Source organism: Episyrphus balteatus, chromosome 1 (genome assembly GCF_945859705.1).
Source record: "Episyrphus balteatus chromosome 1, idEpiBalt1.1, whole genome shotgun sequence".
NCBI classification, from domain to species: domain Eukaryota; kingdom Metazoa; phylum Arthropoda; class Insecta; order Diptera; family Syrphidae; genus Episyrphus; species Episyrphus balteatus.
In genome coordinates this window covers 42,109,275-42,126,887 of record NC_079134.1, presented here as the reverse complement: position 1 = coordinate 42,126,887, position 17,613 = coordinate 42,109,275, and the positions used below count along the sequence as shown (strand labels likewise).

General features: G+C 30.8%; 1 protein-coding gene across 3 annotated transcripts in view; it reads right to left on the bottom strand.

The window, feature by feature from the left end:
* Positions 1–17,613, bottom strand: part of LOC129916600 (mitogen-activated protein kinase ERK-A) — a 31,825-nt gene that overhangs the window by 5,151 nt on the left and 9,061 nt on the right. For all 3 annotated transcript variants that reach the window (XM_055996635.1, XM_055996643.1, XM_055996649.1), the window contains exons 3-5: positions 8,662–9,860; positions 8,454–8,580; positions 8,225–8,335 (exon numbers count right to left, since the gene is read on the bottom strand). In XM_055996635.1, the coding sequence (XP_055852610.1) occupies positions 8,225–8,335; positions 8,454–8,580; positions 8,662–8,837 (414 nt within the window). In that variant the 5' untranslated portion in view covers positions 8,838–9,860. The remainder of the gene's footprint in view (positions 1–8,224; positions 8,336–8,453; positions 8,581–8,661; positions 9,861–17,613) is intronic.

The window sequence follows — 17,613 nt, the reverse complement described above, 5'->3', positions numbered from 1 at the left end:
CTATGCATTTTGAAAAATATTTGCGACAGTTAAACAACAAACAGTTAGAAAAGTTCTATAGTTCTACAGGGTGTGCCACAGTCACCGCCCCAAACGAAAACCATGGATTCCTGATGTCATTTTACGTCGAAAAACTTGAGAGGTAATTTTCTCGTTTTCGTCCCGTTTTCGAGTAACCACAGTTTTTATGATTTTTGCTCTCTTGTCTTTTAACTGGCCTTATCTTTGCCAAACTACGTTTTATTCGAAATAATTTTTTTTACAACTAATCAAGAATTTATTACAGTTTTAGTTTGTCTCAAAACTTTTTTCCTGCGGACAACCGTTTCTCCACAATTTTGCATCAAACACAATTTGTGTTTGATGCAAAATTGTGGAGAAACGGTTGTCCGCAGGAAAAAAAGTTTTGAGACAAACTAAAACTGTAATAAGTTTTTTAGTTTTTTTTTTAGTTTGTCTCAAAACTTTTTTCCTGCGGACAACCGTTTCTCCACAATTTTGCATCAAACACAATTTGTGTTTGATGCAAAATTGTGGAGAAACGGTTGTCCGCAGGAAAAAAAGTTTTGAGACAAACTAAAACTGTAATAATTATTTCGAATAAAACATAGTTTGGCAAAGATAAGGCCAGTTAAAAGACAAGAGAGCAAAAATCATAAAAACCGTGGTAACTCGAAAACGGGAGGAAAACGAGAAAATTACCTCTTAAGTTTTTCGACTTAAAAAAACCTCAGTAATCCATGGTTTTCATTTGGGGCGGTGACTGTGGGACACCCTGTATATAAATCACAAATATGGCATTTTTTTTTGCTAATAAAAGCTTAAATGCTATGAAAAAAAAAACAATAAGCTGAATTTTTTTCTTTTCATGTCTGATACAATAATGCGAGACAAGAGATTTACGAGAGTCTCATTCCAAATAATGAAATGGTATGAAAAAATACACAATATTGCCAATTTATTTATAGTATTTGGTGGAGATGAGAGCTTTACTCTTCCTTAGGCTTTTTTGGTCACCGGTTTTGGCAGTGAAACAAATTACATTGTGATAAACAAAATATCATTTCAGTTTTCACAGGCAATTTTTCAAACTCAAACTCAATGTGATAAATGATTGAGAGAGAGTGTAATAAAAATCGTTGTAAAAAAAGTGACGTCTCTTCTTCTCGCAATATTAGCCCTGTTCCATTTGAGGTGGTAGTTTACTCGTGAGTAGAAATCTAGTACAACAACTACACATTCCTATCTCCTCCAGTAGAAGATCATGTGTAAATTCTAGTACTAGATCTACTCATGAGTAAACTACCACCTCCAATGGAACGGGGCTATTGTAAATCAGGCATTAAATGCTGATTTTTTTTTATTTTAAAATTTTTTTTAATGAAATGCCAATAAATTATTAAAATAAATAAAATATGTGGTTTAAAAAGGGTATTTTTATCTTTAAATTCAAAGATACGAATGTTTTCAAGAGGAAAAACCATATTTTATGTATTTGGATATTATAAACATCTTTAGCCCGAAAAAAAAATAATAAAAAGAAACAATCGTATATGGTCTCAAATAACTTAAATGTATCCAAATCATCTTTTGAGGAACTCTTCAAACTTGTTTATAACAAAACAATTTGTTGTGATAAATATTTTATCATGTTAAGATACTTTGATATTTATTTTATTTTTTTTTTTTTTTTTCAGAAAACAGAATCTAATTCGGCGTGAATCTCTGAATTTTTTTTTTTTTTCATTTCAAAATATTACCTAACGAGAACCAACCCTCAGATATACAACGATATTTTTGTTTTTTAACCCTCTGTCGGCACACGGGTGCCAATTTGGCAGGACAAAAATAAAAAAATTACGATTTTTCAAAAAAGTGGTCACAAAAAAGTCTCTTTATAAGGGTGAAAATATTTTTTTTCGGAAATGTGAATACAATATTCGAATTCCTCGGAATATTCTACATCAATTTCATACTTGATTCTCTATAAAATATTGTGACCGAACAAAGTTCTAGCGACATAAAAAAGTATAAACCAAATTGGCACCCGTGTGCCGATCACGTCACAAAAAAGAGGTGTGCCTACAGAGGGTTAATACATAATTGATTTTTTTAAGTAATGTTTATTTTTAAAAAATTCTCCTCCAAGCAATATATACGTCATTGCTTTTTAGTTTCATTGACTGATAATCTTCAAACCCTGAATTCAAAATGCATTTATGTATTTTTCTCAGACAATTTTACAATTAAATCTAAATATACAAGGACTATAACGCTACCTGAAAATTTAAAAGAAACTCTTTATTTAAAAAGTAAAAATTAATTTGTCTCCAACAAAAGAAAGAACCAAACATTGCGATATTCATTCAAATTATATTTTTCTCTACCTTCGAAGTAAAACTTATTTAATACTTTATTCTAACTTTTATAAATTATGCAATTTCATGACGACGGACAAAATAATATTGACAGTTACGTCGAGCCAATGAATGACGATCACGCCAACGATCATCGTTTTGGTGATAATTGTTTTAAAAATTACGAAATGAGTATGAGTACCTACCCTGAATCATTAATTAAAACCCTTAATCTACTATGCTGTTGTGCATATAATATAGCTTTTTCCTAAAGTTAGCTTCCTCGCTAAGTTCATGATTTTGATAGTAAAAAAGTATTTCCTAAATATCAAATTTGTGAGCTATGAAAATATTTGGTCAAACGATGACTCATATTTCTGTATAATTTTGCTTAATCCAAACTCACTACGTTCTTTTAATAGATAAATTATAATCAGCCTCACATTCTTTTAAAATAAATTGTATATGAAGTACCAAAACCAAGAAAAACATACAATACAACCATGACGATAAAACGTACAACGTCCCTCAAAAATAAATTAAACTACCTAAAAGTATGGACATCTACAATTATTGTGCTTTTTTTCTGTTAATAACAAGAACTTAAAAAATACGTAATTTAGCAACAAACAATTTAAAATGAACAAACAAAAATAAAGAATAGAACAAAAAAAAACGTCTCTCGAGTGATTCACATATCATTTTATAAACAATGCAAAACACGCGCATTCTACTTCTCTTCCGGCACCGCACCGGACCCTCTCTATCTTCTCTTCGAACAGCCGCTGCCGCTTTCAGATTCATAAAAATCAGTTTGATGTCATATTTTAATTTAACTAATTGATGAACAAATTTCATATTTTTGCTACGCGCGATGATGACGAGAAATTCTTCGTTCCTATAGTCAACCAAATTGATGCATTGTAGACGTATCAACAACTGCTATTGCCTCTACTCTATTCAAGATTGGGTGGTGGCTACGTGCAGAGACTATGTCATGAAAGTGTTTGTTTTTTTATTCCACTGACGACCGACGATAGTTTGTTTTGTGATAAACTCAACTTATAGGCAATAAGATTGTGCAGAGGTGTGTTGTTGATGTTTACTCGAATGCCTAATGGAGTTATTCTTATTATGATAAGCTTCAAAGTGAGGGAGAATACATTTTTAGTATATTTTAATTTTTCGTCATTTAGGAATTTTTAAGATAAGCGGAAATTAATATTGCTTAAGTCTTATTTTTTTTTTCCTTTCAACGAACGATTGCTTTGGCGACAAGAACTTAAATAGATTCTACGATTTTATTAAAATACAGAAAATACTTAAAGTGGAAAGAATGTTTGTAGACAAGGGTACTTTTGTTTATAAATTATTCTTTCGAAAGGCATTTCAAATTCCTTAGAATCCAAATTTGTTGCTTTTCTTGCAATTTTACATAACTGATTTTTTTCCGTCACGCATGTTTATCTCGATACAAAAAGTGAGCGCTATAGCCCACGGACTTATTTTACTCTACACATAAAAGTATGGAGAAGAACTAAGTTTGCAAAAAATTGAATAAGCTTTTTCTAAGAAAAGTGCGGTTTGTGAAAAATTTGTTTCCGCGGTTTAACCTTTGTTAGTTCAATTTTGATTGATTTCGATGTCCTGGAAATCAAGTGCCTTATTCTCGAAACACTTCATGAATATGTATTTATGCTAACTATTGCCTTACTTTTGATGATGGTTCGAGAATATGCTCTTATTTTTTAACAAGAATTGATATTTATGTATGTTTTCATTCTTCTCTATGAAACAAAAAGTTAATACAATGAGGTTGGAAGGTCTTGCAAGCTAATGAACTATCCCATTTCGTTCTATCCAAATGTTCCATACTCTTCATCAGCCAACTCTGAAAACTATCTTAACCACTAAATATCATTTTTTTTTAGTCTTAGCCTTTTGAATCTTATCTTTTACCTGCAGCAGGTTTTGCCAAGTATCAAAAAGTTTATGGTTTTTTGGCAAATTTATGAATAACTTTTTTGCTTAATATTGTTTCCATTATGTAATTCTATATGGGCTTGAGGTCTATTTTCTTACTTCTTTATTTCACTCACAGAAGTATAGTTTAATTCAAGAAAAGTCACGAAGATAGGAATAATTAATATTGTTTCCTTCATATGAATAAATTAATAAAACATTTTGTTTATTACTCATTTTTCGAAGAAAATTGAACTCAAATCAAAAATGGAATAAATATCTGAGCAACGAAAGAAGATTTAAACGCAGTAAGCGTTTTCTTAAAGTGATAATCATATAGAGCCATATTGTAGAAAAAATTTTAAATTAGAATATACCCTTAAATTTTCCTTATCTAATTACGGGACACCCTGTATAGGGTGTAATTATGCAAATGGCTCATAATTCAAAAATTTTTTATATTCTTTTCATAGGATTTATGCTAAATTCGATTTCTAATACAAAGAACACCATCTTAGTGGCTATTTGTAATCAAGGTAAAAAAAAATCTGCACAACTGTATAGAAGGAATTCTATTAATTGAGCCTTAACCCTACCCCAATCTACAAAAATGTGACTAGCTCTTGTAATATCTTCTAAATGCTAAATTCGATTTCTAATACAAAAAACACCATCTTTGTGGCTATTTGTAATCAAGGTAAAAAAAAAACTGCAGAACTGTATAGAAGGAATTCAATTAATTGAGCCTTAACTCTACCCCAATCTACAAAAATGTGACTAGCTCTTGTAATATCATATATTTTAACTAAGGATATTTCAAAGAGATATTAGTTTTTTTTTTTATAGTGGAAGATAAGTTTTCTTTAATGCTTTTACAAAATTTATACAAACAAATTAGATGACTTCAAAAACAATTTTAATAGCTCAAATTGAATTAAAAAAGTAAATCAATTCTACTCATCCATTAGGTACGAAATTTAATATTTTTCAAATAAAGGTGGTTCTCAGCCAGCAATTTGTTAGCAAAACATATTTACATATTTATAAGATGAATCTGTGGTTGTTAAAACAACATAAGTGAAATTTTATTTTAATATAAAAGAAACAAAACCCCTGCCTTTTCCATCTCGTTGTCGAATTTACAAGGCATTGGAAATTTTAACATCTCAATTAACATTCTTAGATTTCATATTAAAATTAAAATAATTCAGTGGTATGAATTATTTAAAACAGTAAACAACGTTTAAAAAAATTTCTTCTTTTTTTTTTTTGTGCTGTGTGCAATGGTTAGTGCCATTAGAACGAATCTAAAAATTAATGCACGGGGAACAGTCTGGTTGATTTGGAAAAATCTTTCTACACCGTATGGTTAGAGAGTCGTTTACAGAACACCTCCAAAGGCTAAGTTCATCGGAATTCTTTTGCAGCATTACTTTGAAAAAAATTCAGCGACATTGTGATGACTAGAAGTTTTTCTATTCTATTAAGGACACTCTTGGCTAGGGCCTCAAGAGATACGCGAAAGAACTGGCGGAGGCTGGTGATCGATGGATGCAACCCTGGCCAGAGTTAGGGGAGATTTAGCAATGACGAAACGGCATTCGGCTTGACAGCTAGATGTAGGTGATTTGCTACAACGGCCTCATCCGACCGATGATTGTCTGTACATATCCGGTAGCACATCTCATATCGAAAAGATTTGGGTGTTTGACACGTAGTGTCTTAGACGTTGTCTTGGTTTGCACAGAGCACTCGATGGATACTTTAAAGTGGACTTAGGTATTAATTTTTAATGGACATTCAGCGTGACAAAAAAAAAAATTAAAATAATTGCTTGCTTTGGCTATTTTGGTTTTAATTAGTTTTTATGTAGTTTGTAAGTTTAAAAAATAAGAAAAAAGTGGTCATATATAACTTTTTTCTGTCTTTCATGGAGTGTCATTAGTGCTACTAATTTATTTTTTGTTTATATAAGGAAAGTGTGCCCTTTTAATAAAAATACATATCTCAATATTGTTCCAAGTATAAATGGCTTATGAGTTGGTCAAAAAGTTACTCATCAAAATCCTTCTATTTAAAAACAAAATCAATCATGTGCAATGTTATGTCTTAACAAAAAAGAAACAGTAATAGTAATGAATGAAAATTGTAAATAGACACAAATAGCCACTATTTTCTGTCGTGAACGTTTCAGTTGTGTGAATACTCAAACTTCAAACGCCTTTCTCGAAACAAGGCTTTATTGTTTTGATCAATTGAAGGCTGGGATGACGAAATATTTTTGTTGAATTTTTTTCTTTCTAAACCTAAAAAAAAACAAATGAAACAAATTTGGAGAAAGCCAGAAATTAAAAAAATCTAACGGCAGGAAACTTGTTTTTTAGCCAAAGTTTTTTAGTAATGCATTTAATATGTAACTTTGTAAGATTCGCTTTATCAATGAAACTATTTGAAAGGTCAACTCGACTGATTAAATGCTCACGAATAAAACATTTTTTAATCACCGTTAAAAAAATACACATACACCACAGTGTCCCCTAAATTTAAATAAAAAAAAAATGAAAATCAAATTTATCGCTGAATTAACACTGATTGAAATTAAATGGCACATGTTCGAACCAAGCTTACTAAGAATATCATTATAAACGAATTTAAAGAGAACTGTTAAAACTTAAGCTTTTCAAATTATGATTTCATTAGAATTTTTTTCATTTTTGTTTTTATATAAAAATACTTCAAATGATTGTAAGTGTTGCGATAATGGAATCGCTCATTAGCAACTTTTCGCAAAAAAAAATTGCAATTTTTTTAAACTTATTTTGAAATCATTTACCAGAACTAATTCAGTAATTGACTCATTTTAATTTTCACACTGTTGTCAACAGTTGTATTGTTATTTTAAAATAAAAAAAAAAACATCTGAAATATACGAAATAAGAATAAGGCGCTCAAAAGAAAAATCTTTAACTATTATGAAATAGGAATTTTAATTGAAAAATGAAAATAAGGAAAAAGCACGAAGGACAAAGGAAACATTTTTGTCCAATTCAATTTCTTATTTGGTTTTACTTTTTTCTCCGAACACAAATTAAGCCGAAATTCACTAACTTTTGTTTATTTGAATGACAAACAATAATGTATTCCCATAGATAGGATTTATATTCTAGAACAAGGTCATAAGGGAAATAAAGAACTAACTTCTTTCACATTAATAAGAAACCTCCCAAAAAAAAAAAAAACAAGGACGTCTTAAAGACAAAAAAAAAAAAACAAGTTTACATACCGCTTTTGCCAGTCAATACAAAAAAACCCATTTATAATTGAAATCCTACGTCTATTTTGTTTTATTTGTTTTATCGATTTTTGGAGAAGCTTTCAAAATTCAATTTTCGGTATTTGTTTTTAATTATTTTCTTCTTTTGTTTAACTTACTTTTATCGATGAAACATAAAAGTCAGGTCAATAATATCATACCCAAAACCATATCTATTGAATTACATCGACTACTTGTAGTATATACATTTCTATTTAAAAACCATCAACAAAGATCATTGACATTTCCTCAATAAATTTACTTAAACTTCTTTACATGTCCCTTTGCTGCTTCTAAAAACGTGCCTTAAACAAGATTATAGGGTTTTAGCAATTTAAAATCTAATCCTATATCATACCACAACCCACTGTTATTTATTTTTTTTATTTAAAAAGTTATTTATCTGTCCTGACTGGAGAATTCAGCATGCTTGCTGCTATATCTACTTTGTTCAACAACCCACCCAAGAAGCCTACTCAATTATTCATAAATCAACAAGTAGAAGAACTACTTTAGCACAAGACGACACAAGAACCACAAGTTTTAGTATAAAATAATAAGAAACAAAAAAAAAAGGAAACCATGTACATACCTGAGTTTTGAGTAGTTTATATAGATCAGTCTCCATTAAACACTGTACAATATATACATCTTTCATTTGTTCTATGCTATCTACCCGCAGGATGTCTCTTATATCGATTATCTGTCATGGGTCATGAAATGAAGAGAAAATAATAAAAACGTATAATATACATATATCCATCAATGTCGTCTCTAAAGGATACTATACTTTCAAAATTACAACAACAATAACAACTTACATTCTCATGCCTAAAGCGCGTTAAAATCTTTATCTCTCGCAGTGTCCTTTGACAATAGGTCTGATGTTCAAATGGGGAGATTTTCTTAATTGCCACCTTGGTGTTTGTTAAAGTGTCCAAAGCAGATCTAATTAAAAATTAAAAGAGAAACAAATATGAGTAAAAACAATTTACTATTTTATGTTAATAAGTTTAAAAGAAAACTTACACGACCATTCCATAAGCACCTTCACCTATGTACGCCAAATCCTTGTATCGAGGACCGACTTCAAAGATTTGACCTCTAATCACTTCGGCATTGGGATTTGATGAAGCAGCAACACCGTTATTGTTCGTGTTGTTTGCCGTCGCCGCCGATGCTGATGTCACACATGCTTCTGCCATGATAGTTTTTTAAGACTAGTGTGCCCTTGCAAATTATATTTATTATTTTAAGGGGGGATGTGGATATTTGGTGGCGCTCGCTGGGGCTAAAGCAGCGATGATGATGAGAATTAAGGAGAGATGTAAAGAATAGAGATGATGACAACCACGATATTATACTCAAAGCACACGATAGAATTTCAGCAATGGAGCACCAACAGGTCCTGGATATCTCGTGTGGGGCGCGTCTCTCGTTTCACTTTCTTCTTTGCTTCGATTATTTTGTTGTAGGTATATCTACTCAGAGACGAAAACGAATACAAAAAAAAAATAACAACACACACACACCAAAAAGAGGGAAGAAAGGGGTGGTGTGGGGTAGTGTAGAGAGTGTGGTTTGGTATGCTTGAGTGCTGAGTTGATGGCACCTTTTGATTTTTTCAATCGTCTCTTTTTTTTCTCTGTGCGTTTTCCTCTTCAATGCATTTAATTAATTCCCACACCGTTGAGTCCAAGTCGTTGTGTGGTGTGCTTTAAGGTAAGAATCGAAACGATGAAAGCCGGAAACTGATGAGACAACGATGAAGACGATGACAAAAAAAAATATTATATTAACAACAACAACAAGACCAACAAAAATTGTTGTATGGATAATTTGACTTGGTACGAAAATATCTTTTTTTGCTGAAGGATTTTGTTTTTCTCTCTTGTGTGTTTTATTCTGCCATAAAATTATTTTCTGTGAGTGTTTTTTCTCTCGTTGCCGTTTTTAGTGGTTATTTGACTTTTTGCCTTTCCTTTTATTTTTGTTGTTGGGTTTTATTGAATCCTTCTTGCAAGAGACTTTTTGACTCTCTTAAAAACACGCACCTTTAATAAATTGAGTTGTTGTTGTTTTTTTTTTTTTGTATTCTTGTTATGCGTGTAGCAAGAGGGTGTATTTTCTCTCTCTTTGGGGGATTTTCAAGGTGTAGCGAAAATTTGTGTTGGTAGATACATTCCTTGTTGGTTGGTGCGGCGCTGTCACTTTAGCCTTGTTGAATTCTGTGGAATAAAAGCAAGCAAATCACCCCCAAAAAATTAGTATAGGGGAGCAAAAAAAAAGGTGTTGCTGAGTTAAGTTTATTAAGAAGTGGAGTACTTAGGTACGAGAATAAAAGTAAAGGTAGGTTTTCAAAAGACACTGTCTAAGCTGCTTCTAAGAAAGACTGGAGTTTGTCATCCTATTCAAACAACATTTGATAAAACCCCAGTCTAACATAAGCTAGGGTCTAAAAACGACTATGAATATGCCCCATTCAGTTAAATATTAAAGATTTGAAATTAGAATGATATTGAATTGTTGTTGTTGAATTGTTGGAAAATAGGAAAGCTTATTAAAAAAGTTTTTAGAGCGCTTTAATCATCGAGCTAAAAAAAAAAAATGAAAAAATTGGTAGGTGATGGAAGGTGACTACTAGTAATTACAAGAACCACAGGTCTTGACATATGCATCCTGCCACGATTAGGGTGGTACAGTGCATTGTGGGTCTCATATAACTTAAAGACGATATTGCTGCCCAATTTAAGGCAATAACATCTTCTTTTCAAATTAAGAGGTTTTCGGGGCCAAAGCTTAGCAGTTTCGTAATGCATCCTCTTTTAAGGTTAGAAGCGATGAAAGCGAAGTATTTCAAAAATTGTTGTTTTTTTTTTTGTGCTGGTCGACGAAAATTACCGCATTTTTCAATTACTTCAGTTTTCAAAATACGTTTTTTTGCATTTTCTAACGGTAAAAAGATTGGAGAGTTTTACAGGAATCTCTTTGACACAAATGAACCCATTACAATTTTGAATTTTAGCCTGAGTATCTGAGGGTGGGTCGAAAATTTCGCGGAATAGAGGTGTAGAAAGAATTTTTTACCTCATTCTCTTTGGATATCCACTAGCAAATATTATTAAATAAGTTTTGTTAAAAACGGGTCCTTTGTTTTCAACTCTAATCCAGAAGAACGGTTCAATTGACCTCGTCTTTGATGGCATACGCAAGTGGAAGAGAGCCTTAATTAACTTGGCGTCCATTGTTAGAAACTGACTAAAGATAGAGCTGGGTGGAGAAGCTTGTTATTTGCAGCACCGTCTTAAGGCACTCGTCAACCGAGCTAATATTATTCGTGTTATTGAAGATTGTTAGAAAACATTGTGATTTGTGAGTGAGATTAGGTGGGTGGAAGCTGTTAACCTTAATGTTATTTTATATATTGAAAATTGCGCCATACGAATAAATTGTTCACCCCTGTTTTTTTTTCGAACTTACAATCTGAATTTTTGCTCATTTCTAAATGATATCTGATAAATCACAACTTAACGTTTTTTTTTTATAAAAATTAAAAATTTAAATCTAAAAAGCTTTTTAGATAGTACACACGACAAAATTATTTCGTCATGCAGTAATAACTTCTTTGTATCCAGACAAAACTTGATTGTTATAAAAAAAAAAATACAATTGTAGATAAGATTATAATAACTCAAATTACTTTAACTGTTATTTATTTTTGTTCCCATAGAAGCTAAAAAAAAATGATATATTTTGATTAGAACTCATGGTGTTGACATAACAGGAGATTCTTTTTATAAACGATAAATCGTTAATTCGTCATATCTAGACACATTCTACATCCATAAGACAAATATTACCTTCATTATCGAAACATGACGCAATGAAATGCAAATGAATAATAAATTTATTTGCAATAACTTAGAGAGCAATTGTAAAGCGTAAAACAGTTAAATGATTGTTTTAGCAATTACAATCTAGGGTGAACCTGAATATTTTTTTGTATTATTGTTACTCATGAATTTTTAAGCATGAAAATGTACAATGTTTGTATACTTTTTAAATTTCATGGTTCTGCGATGATAATTTCTTTTTTTGTAAAACTACCAGCTATAAGAAGATAACGAAGCGGTCTATAATGTTTACTATTATAAAAGCTGTTAAAAATGTGCGGTCGTTTTTGCTCTGACTTTTTAAATACAACGGCCAATTTTAGTTCTAACTTTAATACTGTAACGGGTACCACTTTACATCGAACACCTCAGAGCTTTAGTTTCATCAGCTGATTTATGTTTAGACATTTTTTACTTTATTTCATAAATTTCGTGAAAAATCTCATATTTACCACACAAATTTTGTATCCACAAACGACAAATCACTTTTTGCACTCCAAACTATTTTTTTTTTTAAATGACAACAGCTGAGTTGATTTTAATAACTCTGAATTCCGCGATTTCACAAAATACCCAGAGTTGTTCAGGGTGCGTTCAGAGCGAACCTCGAACACAGAGAAATAACTCTGGTTGAAAAAGGAGCTACAAAAAACGCTTGACGACGAGTTCAGAGCGACCCAGAGTATTTTTTGTTCCGGCAACAAAAAAAAAAGTTTAATTTTGTTAACCAGTGTTATAAGTCTATTTGCTCAAAAAAAAACGACAACATAATTTTTGTATTGAACAAGTTTGAGATTTACATTACATCTATATGTATCAAAATATCTATTAACTAAAATTTGAATTCATAAGAAATAGAAAAACCATCCTTTATTAGGGTTTAACAAAAAACATTCAAAATGGACTTTTTCTTTTTTTTTTTGATAATAAACGGTTCAATTATTGGTCACAAATCTCGGAGGAAACAATATTTACAGCTAATTACAGTTCTTCTGTAGATCCATGGTAGGACATTAAAATAATGCAATACACAAGGACTCATAACCAGTGAATCACACAATGGGACTTATGCAAAATAAATGAGTTTAAGCTCTTATCTCACTTTCCAGTACATTTTCTTAAGATCCATCTTGAGATAGATCTAAAAATATGTATTGAAAAGTGAGGTAGAGCTTAAGCTCATTATTTTTGCATAAGAGCCAATATATTTACAGATTGCGTTTTAAAAAAAAAAATCTTTTAAAGAACTTTTGATTCCTTTCCGACATTTCTTCAATTTTTAATGTGAAAAATTTTATAATATGTATCGAAATTATATTATACTTTTTGGCTTCTATCGTTATAGAATAAAAAAAGGCTAACTCCTCTTAACTTTTCAATTCCAAAGTAGAACCGATATGGCTAGTTCAAAAGTTTTATATCTTCGGGAAAATGACGGAACGTAAGTTTTTTTAGTTCTGCGTACCCGCAAATTTTGGTTATTATGTACATCCACTCCCAAAATTTGATGTGTTCACTCAAATCTCGTTTGGTCTCAGAAACGCTCAAAACAGATTTGTTATTCGTGCTCATTTCGACAAATATGTAAAGCATATTGATTTATGTCTATTCAAAAAAAATCGAAAAAGAAGGCCATTTTAGAAAAACCAATTTTAGATTTGCAAAAAAAATGTTGACGTGTTTATGGAGCGTCGTCGGTCGGTTCAATTTCTAGAAGTAAATTTTTTGAATTAACTTAACCATAACAATAAAAAATGCAATATTGGTAATCACTATTTACTTCCAAAAAGTAACCCCCTTATTTTATAGATGGAGAAATAAAACAAATACAATTTACTTGTTGGTTTCAATACGTCAATACGTCGAAATATAAATTCATAATGATGCACAAAATAGACGGACATTTGTTTTTTTGTTGCACGTTATAACAAAAATAAATACAAATTATTAACATTCTAAAATAATTTAGTTCTAAGTACGTGCTAAGTAGGTTCAAAATGCACTTTATTTATTTATCTTTTAATGAACAATCGTTCATCGTAAAGTAGGTATTATTCTTTGAGTTCATTAAACTCTGCCTATTTCTATTGAATAGGGGTTATAGATTTCCGCGACACCTTCGAATGCTCAATAGTTTGCATTTGAATTATACTATTCAAATTGCAAAAAATAGTTTAAAGCCTAGCCGGATAATGTGTAACTTGATATATTTCGTCGCCATAGTACTTATCGGCTTCAAAGACTTTGCTTTCATTCTTATTTTAGTGTAAAGGCAGTATAGACATTTCCAATTGCATTTTATATTATTTCATATTGAAGGTACTTATAAAAAAGCTCGGACGCAAAAATAACTATAACACCGACTGACTGATAGTATATTCTTTTAAACATAAATCAATGAATTATTATGACACAGTCATAGTATCTAAATTCAGAAGCAGTTAAAACCTTCCTTTTTGGATGTCATATGAAAGTGATCACGTACGTTGACCATATTTGCAACTATTCTTAGTTTGGTTAGTATTTAAGAATACATGTTCACAATTGACAACCAATGATTATTCATTGGGAAGTTCATTGTACGTCTAGTGACGCACATTACATTTAAAAGAAAAAAAAAAAAAAAACACCAGATAGTTTTGGTTTTTTCAAGAAATTAGTGGCAAAAAACTGCAATCTAGCATCATTCATTATACTAATGTTTTATTATTTAAGACGGACTCCTCAAAATGCATTAATAATTTCTGAAACCTATACGTTTAGAGAATAGCACGGAAGTCAAAATTTCCTTCAACCAATTAACAAAAAGTACCACTTCCGACTCAAAATGACTAAAGACAACAATTTAAAAGTCGAATTCTTTACGCAACACAACCAGAATGGTCAAAATCCTACGACAAGTTTAATTTAGTTTCAGGGAAGCTAGTCTGTGAAATGCTTTCGATCAATATTTTCCCACAATTATTCGAATAGTCGTTTTGATTGTTTTTTTTTTAAGAAAGATAAGAACACTGGACAAAAAATTATAGCTTTCCTCCATGCAAATGTTATTAAGTTGAAAGTATTTGTCCATAGTCCTTTGTTCTTCATGAGTTTGTTGTGATGGAAATTTATTTATTTTCTTTTTTATATCTAAACCAAACTTTCATTGCTGGCATATTGAACTTCAATGAAATACAGATTATTTCGAAATTCGCATACATATTCGCATATATTCTCTTGGTTTTTTTTTTTATTTATTTATTTTTAATTTATTCCTTTTTATAATTTTTTTCTACAAAATAGAACCGGAATATATGTACATTTCCAGTAAATATGGAACCTCCATTTGGGTATTTTCAAATGTAAATCTTATCCAAATAGGAATGTGTTTTTGTTTCCTCTTTCAAAAATATACAAAGCTGGTGGTCATGTTATTGTTAGAAATCTAACCAAGTACATTTAACAGCGATTGGCCATCTGATGTTAACCCATTTTTACTTGCAATAAATGTCTTCGGAGCAAAAGCAGATTCAACGCAGTGCAAAATCTTCTTTTTCAGTAAGTGTTAAATCAGTTAATTTGGCAAAAAATAAGGTAACAATTTTGTATGATTCAAAATAGAAACACATTTTACCCTATTTCGAATTGTAATTATAGCGTAGCTTTGACATATTAAAGACAACTAACAAAAATATGACAATGGACTCAAGTGAAAATCAGTAAAAATGCACTTATGTAGGTGACTTTGACATTGCAAGGTGTTTCAAGAGCAATGTGCCAAAAAACTAGAGCGCGTTGTTGTCAAGACAAGAAAAAAATCGTATGTTTGATAGATTTGTGGTTTACGGATCTTGAAGGCCGTGAGACTTTTGACGAATATTCGTACATTAAAAACTTTTTTTTTGGTGAAAATTTCAAAATGGGAATATATAGTCGGAAGACCACAGGAAGTAGGTGATGGAAATTTTTGAACATTTTATAGAAAAACACAAAAAATTTAAAAACATTTTAAAAATTTGATTTGTGTCTTCCGGGAATTTTTTCACTCTTCAATAATGGTTTTAAAAATTTAAAACCGAAAATAGTTGAAGATCCTTCAGTAATATTAATTTTAACCAACTAAATGGAAATTCCTAGCAAGTTAAAAAAAACTTTGAATTGAATGCGAAATCCACAATTTTTCACTTAAAAAATTGCAATATGCCTTAAGAGATTTTGAACAAAAAGTAATTTTAAAAATATACTTATGAACAAAAACATTAGCTGTTGAAGTTGCTGAATAGTACACAAATCAAGAACAAAAACTGAAGTTATTCTGTCACACCCGTTACAATGGAAATATTCTAGGCAATGACTAAATCCTTGTATTGTGAAATAATGACTGAATTAAAAAAAAAAAACGAAACTAAAAATTGGGTTTAACTTTTGTTTTAGTTCATTATTTGGAGTTTATAAATATGATCACCGTACCGTAAATATGGGTCCATTGTGATACCACAAAAACTAGCAAGATAGGAACTCACTAGCCGAACCATTCGGAGCTTCTTTTGAATAAAGATAGACTTTTAACGTCTGTTTTTACTAGATCACTAGTGTCCTCGTAGAAGAATTATTCTAGATGGATTTTCTTCTAATAGAGAGAGCAGGGCAGGTGCACAGAAGATGTTGAACAGTTTCCTTTTCTTCTTCATCCATGCAACTTCTGCAGAAATCTACCTATTAGACAGTGTCCTGTAAGAACACCTATTGTGAATCTAATATGCATTTTGTTTAAATTCAGCAAAACCCTTTGAACGTTACAAGGCTATATTTGTTTAGTTGCTAGGCAAATATTACTCCGAGTTCATCTAAGGTTGGTTTTCTGTAAAGCGTCCTACTTTAGCATAAGTCTACATGTAGCGATAGGTACACCTTTGTATATTGTTCCTGTTCGGCGTAGAGCAAAATTGTTCTTAATCCACTTTTTAACGAAAACGAGTTAATGATGAAAAAAAATTTCATTCCGCAGATAATATAATTTAATGGGACATAAAATAATTAAAACAGGGAAATAGCCTTTTGAAAATGAGCTCGAGTATTCTTGATTGTTCTAAGTCTCATCATATTTTGTTTTAAGTCCACTTTTTATTTAAGGAAAAAACGTACTTGTATAGGAATTGTTCTATGTCCAATTATGGGTTTTTAGTTTCAAAAAATATTTTAAAATAGTATGCACCTACTAATGAGGTAAACTTGTATATCTTTCTTATAACTTTAAACGAGCTAAAATTGTTTATATATATATAAATATATATAAAATTGGGATCTCGGAAACGACTCTAACGATTTCGATGAAATTTTCAGGGTTTGTTCATCTAAGCGAGTAAAAAGTTTTGGAAGTATTTTTGGAAAAATCCGCCCACTGCCACGCCCACTTTTTTAAAATATAAGTTTTTTCGGGAACGACTCCAACGATTTCGATGAAGTTTTCGGGGTTTGTGTATATAGCGAGTAAAAAGTTTTGGAAGTTTTTTTTTGGAAAAATCCGCCCACTGCCACGCCCACTTTTTTTAAATATAAGTTTTTTTGGGGAACGGCTGTAACGATTTCGATGAAATTTTCAGGGTTTGTTCATCTAAGCGAGTAAAAAGTTTTGGAAGTATTTTTAGAAAAATCCGCCCACTGCCACGCCCACTTTTTTAACATAGAATTTTTTTTTTGGTAGCAACTTTAAATATTTCGATGAAATTTTGAGGGTTTGGTCCTCTAGGCGAATAAAATATTTTGGAAGTACTTTTATAAAAATCCACCAACAGCTACGCTTATTTTTCTCACATATATGTAAGTTTTTTGGTTATTGATTTCGATGAAATTTTGAGGGTTTTTTCCTCTAGGCAAATACAACATTTTGGAAGTATTTTCTTTTATATTAGTTTTTTTCGCGGAGACAGATTCAACGATTTCAATAAAATTTTGAGGGATGGTTCCATGTTTTACGCATTGTTCTTTTTCTTTTTGTTACAATAACTAAACAACATTTTTAAGATCATGACTTTTTTGATCATCTATTGAAACTTTTAAGTAATTTGTTACTTTGGTATTTATAATTATCTTTGTTTTACGTTTT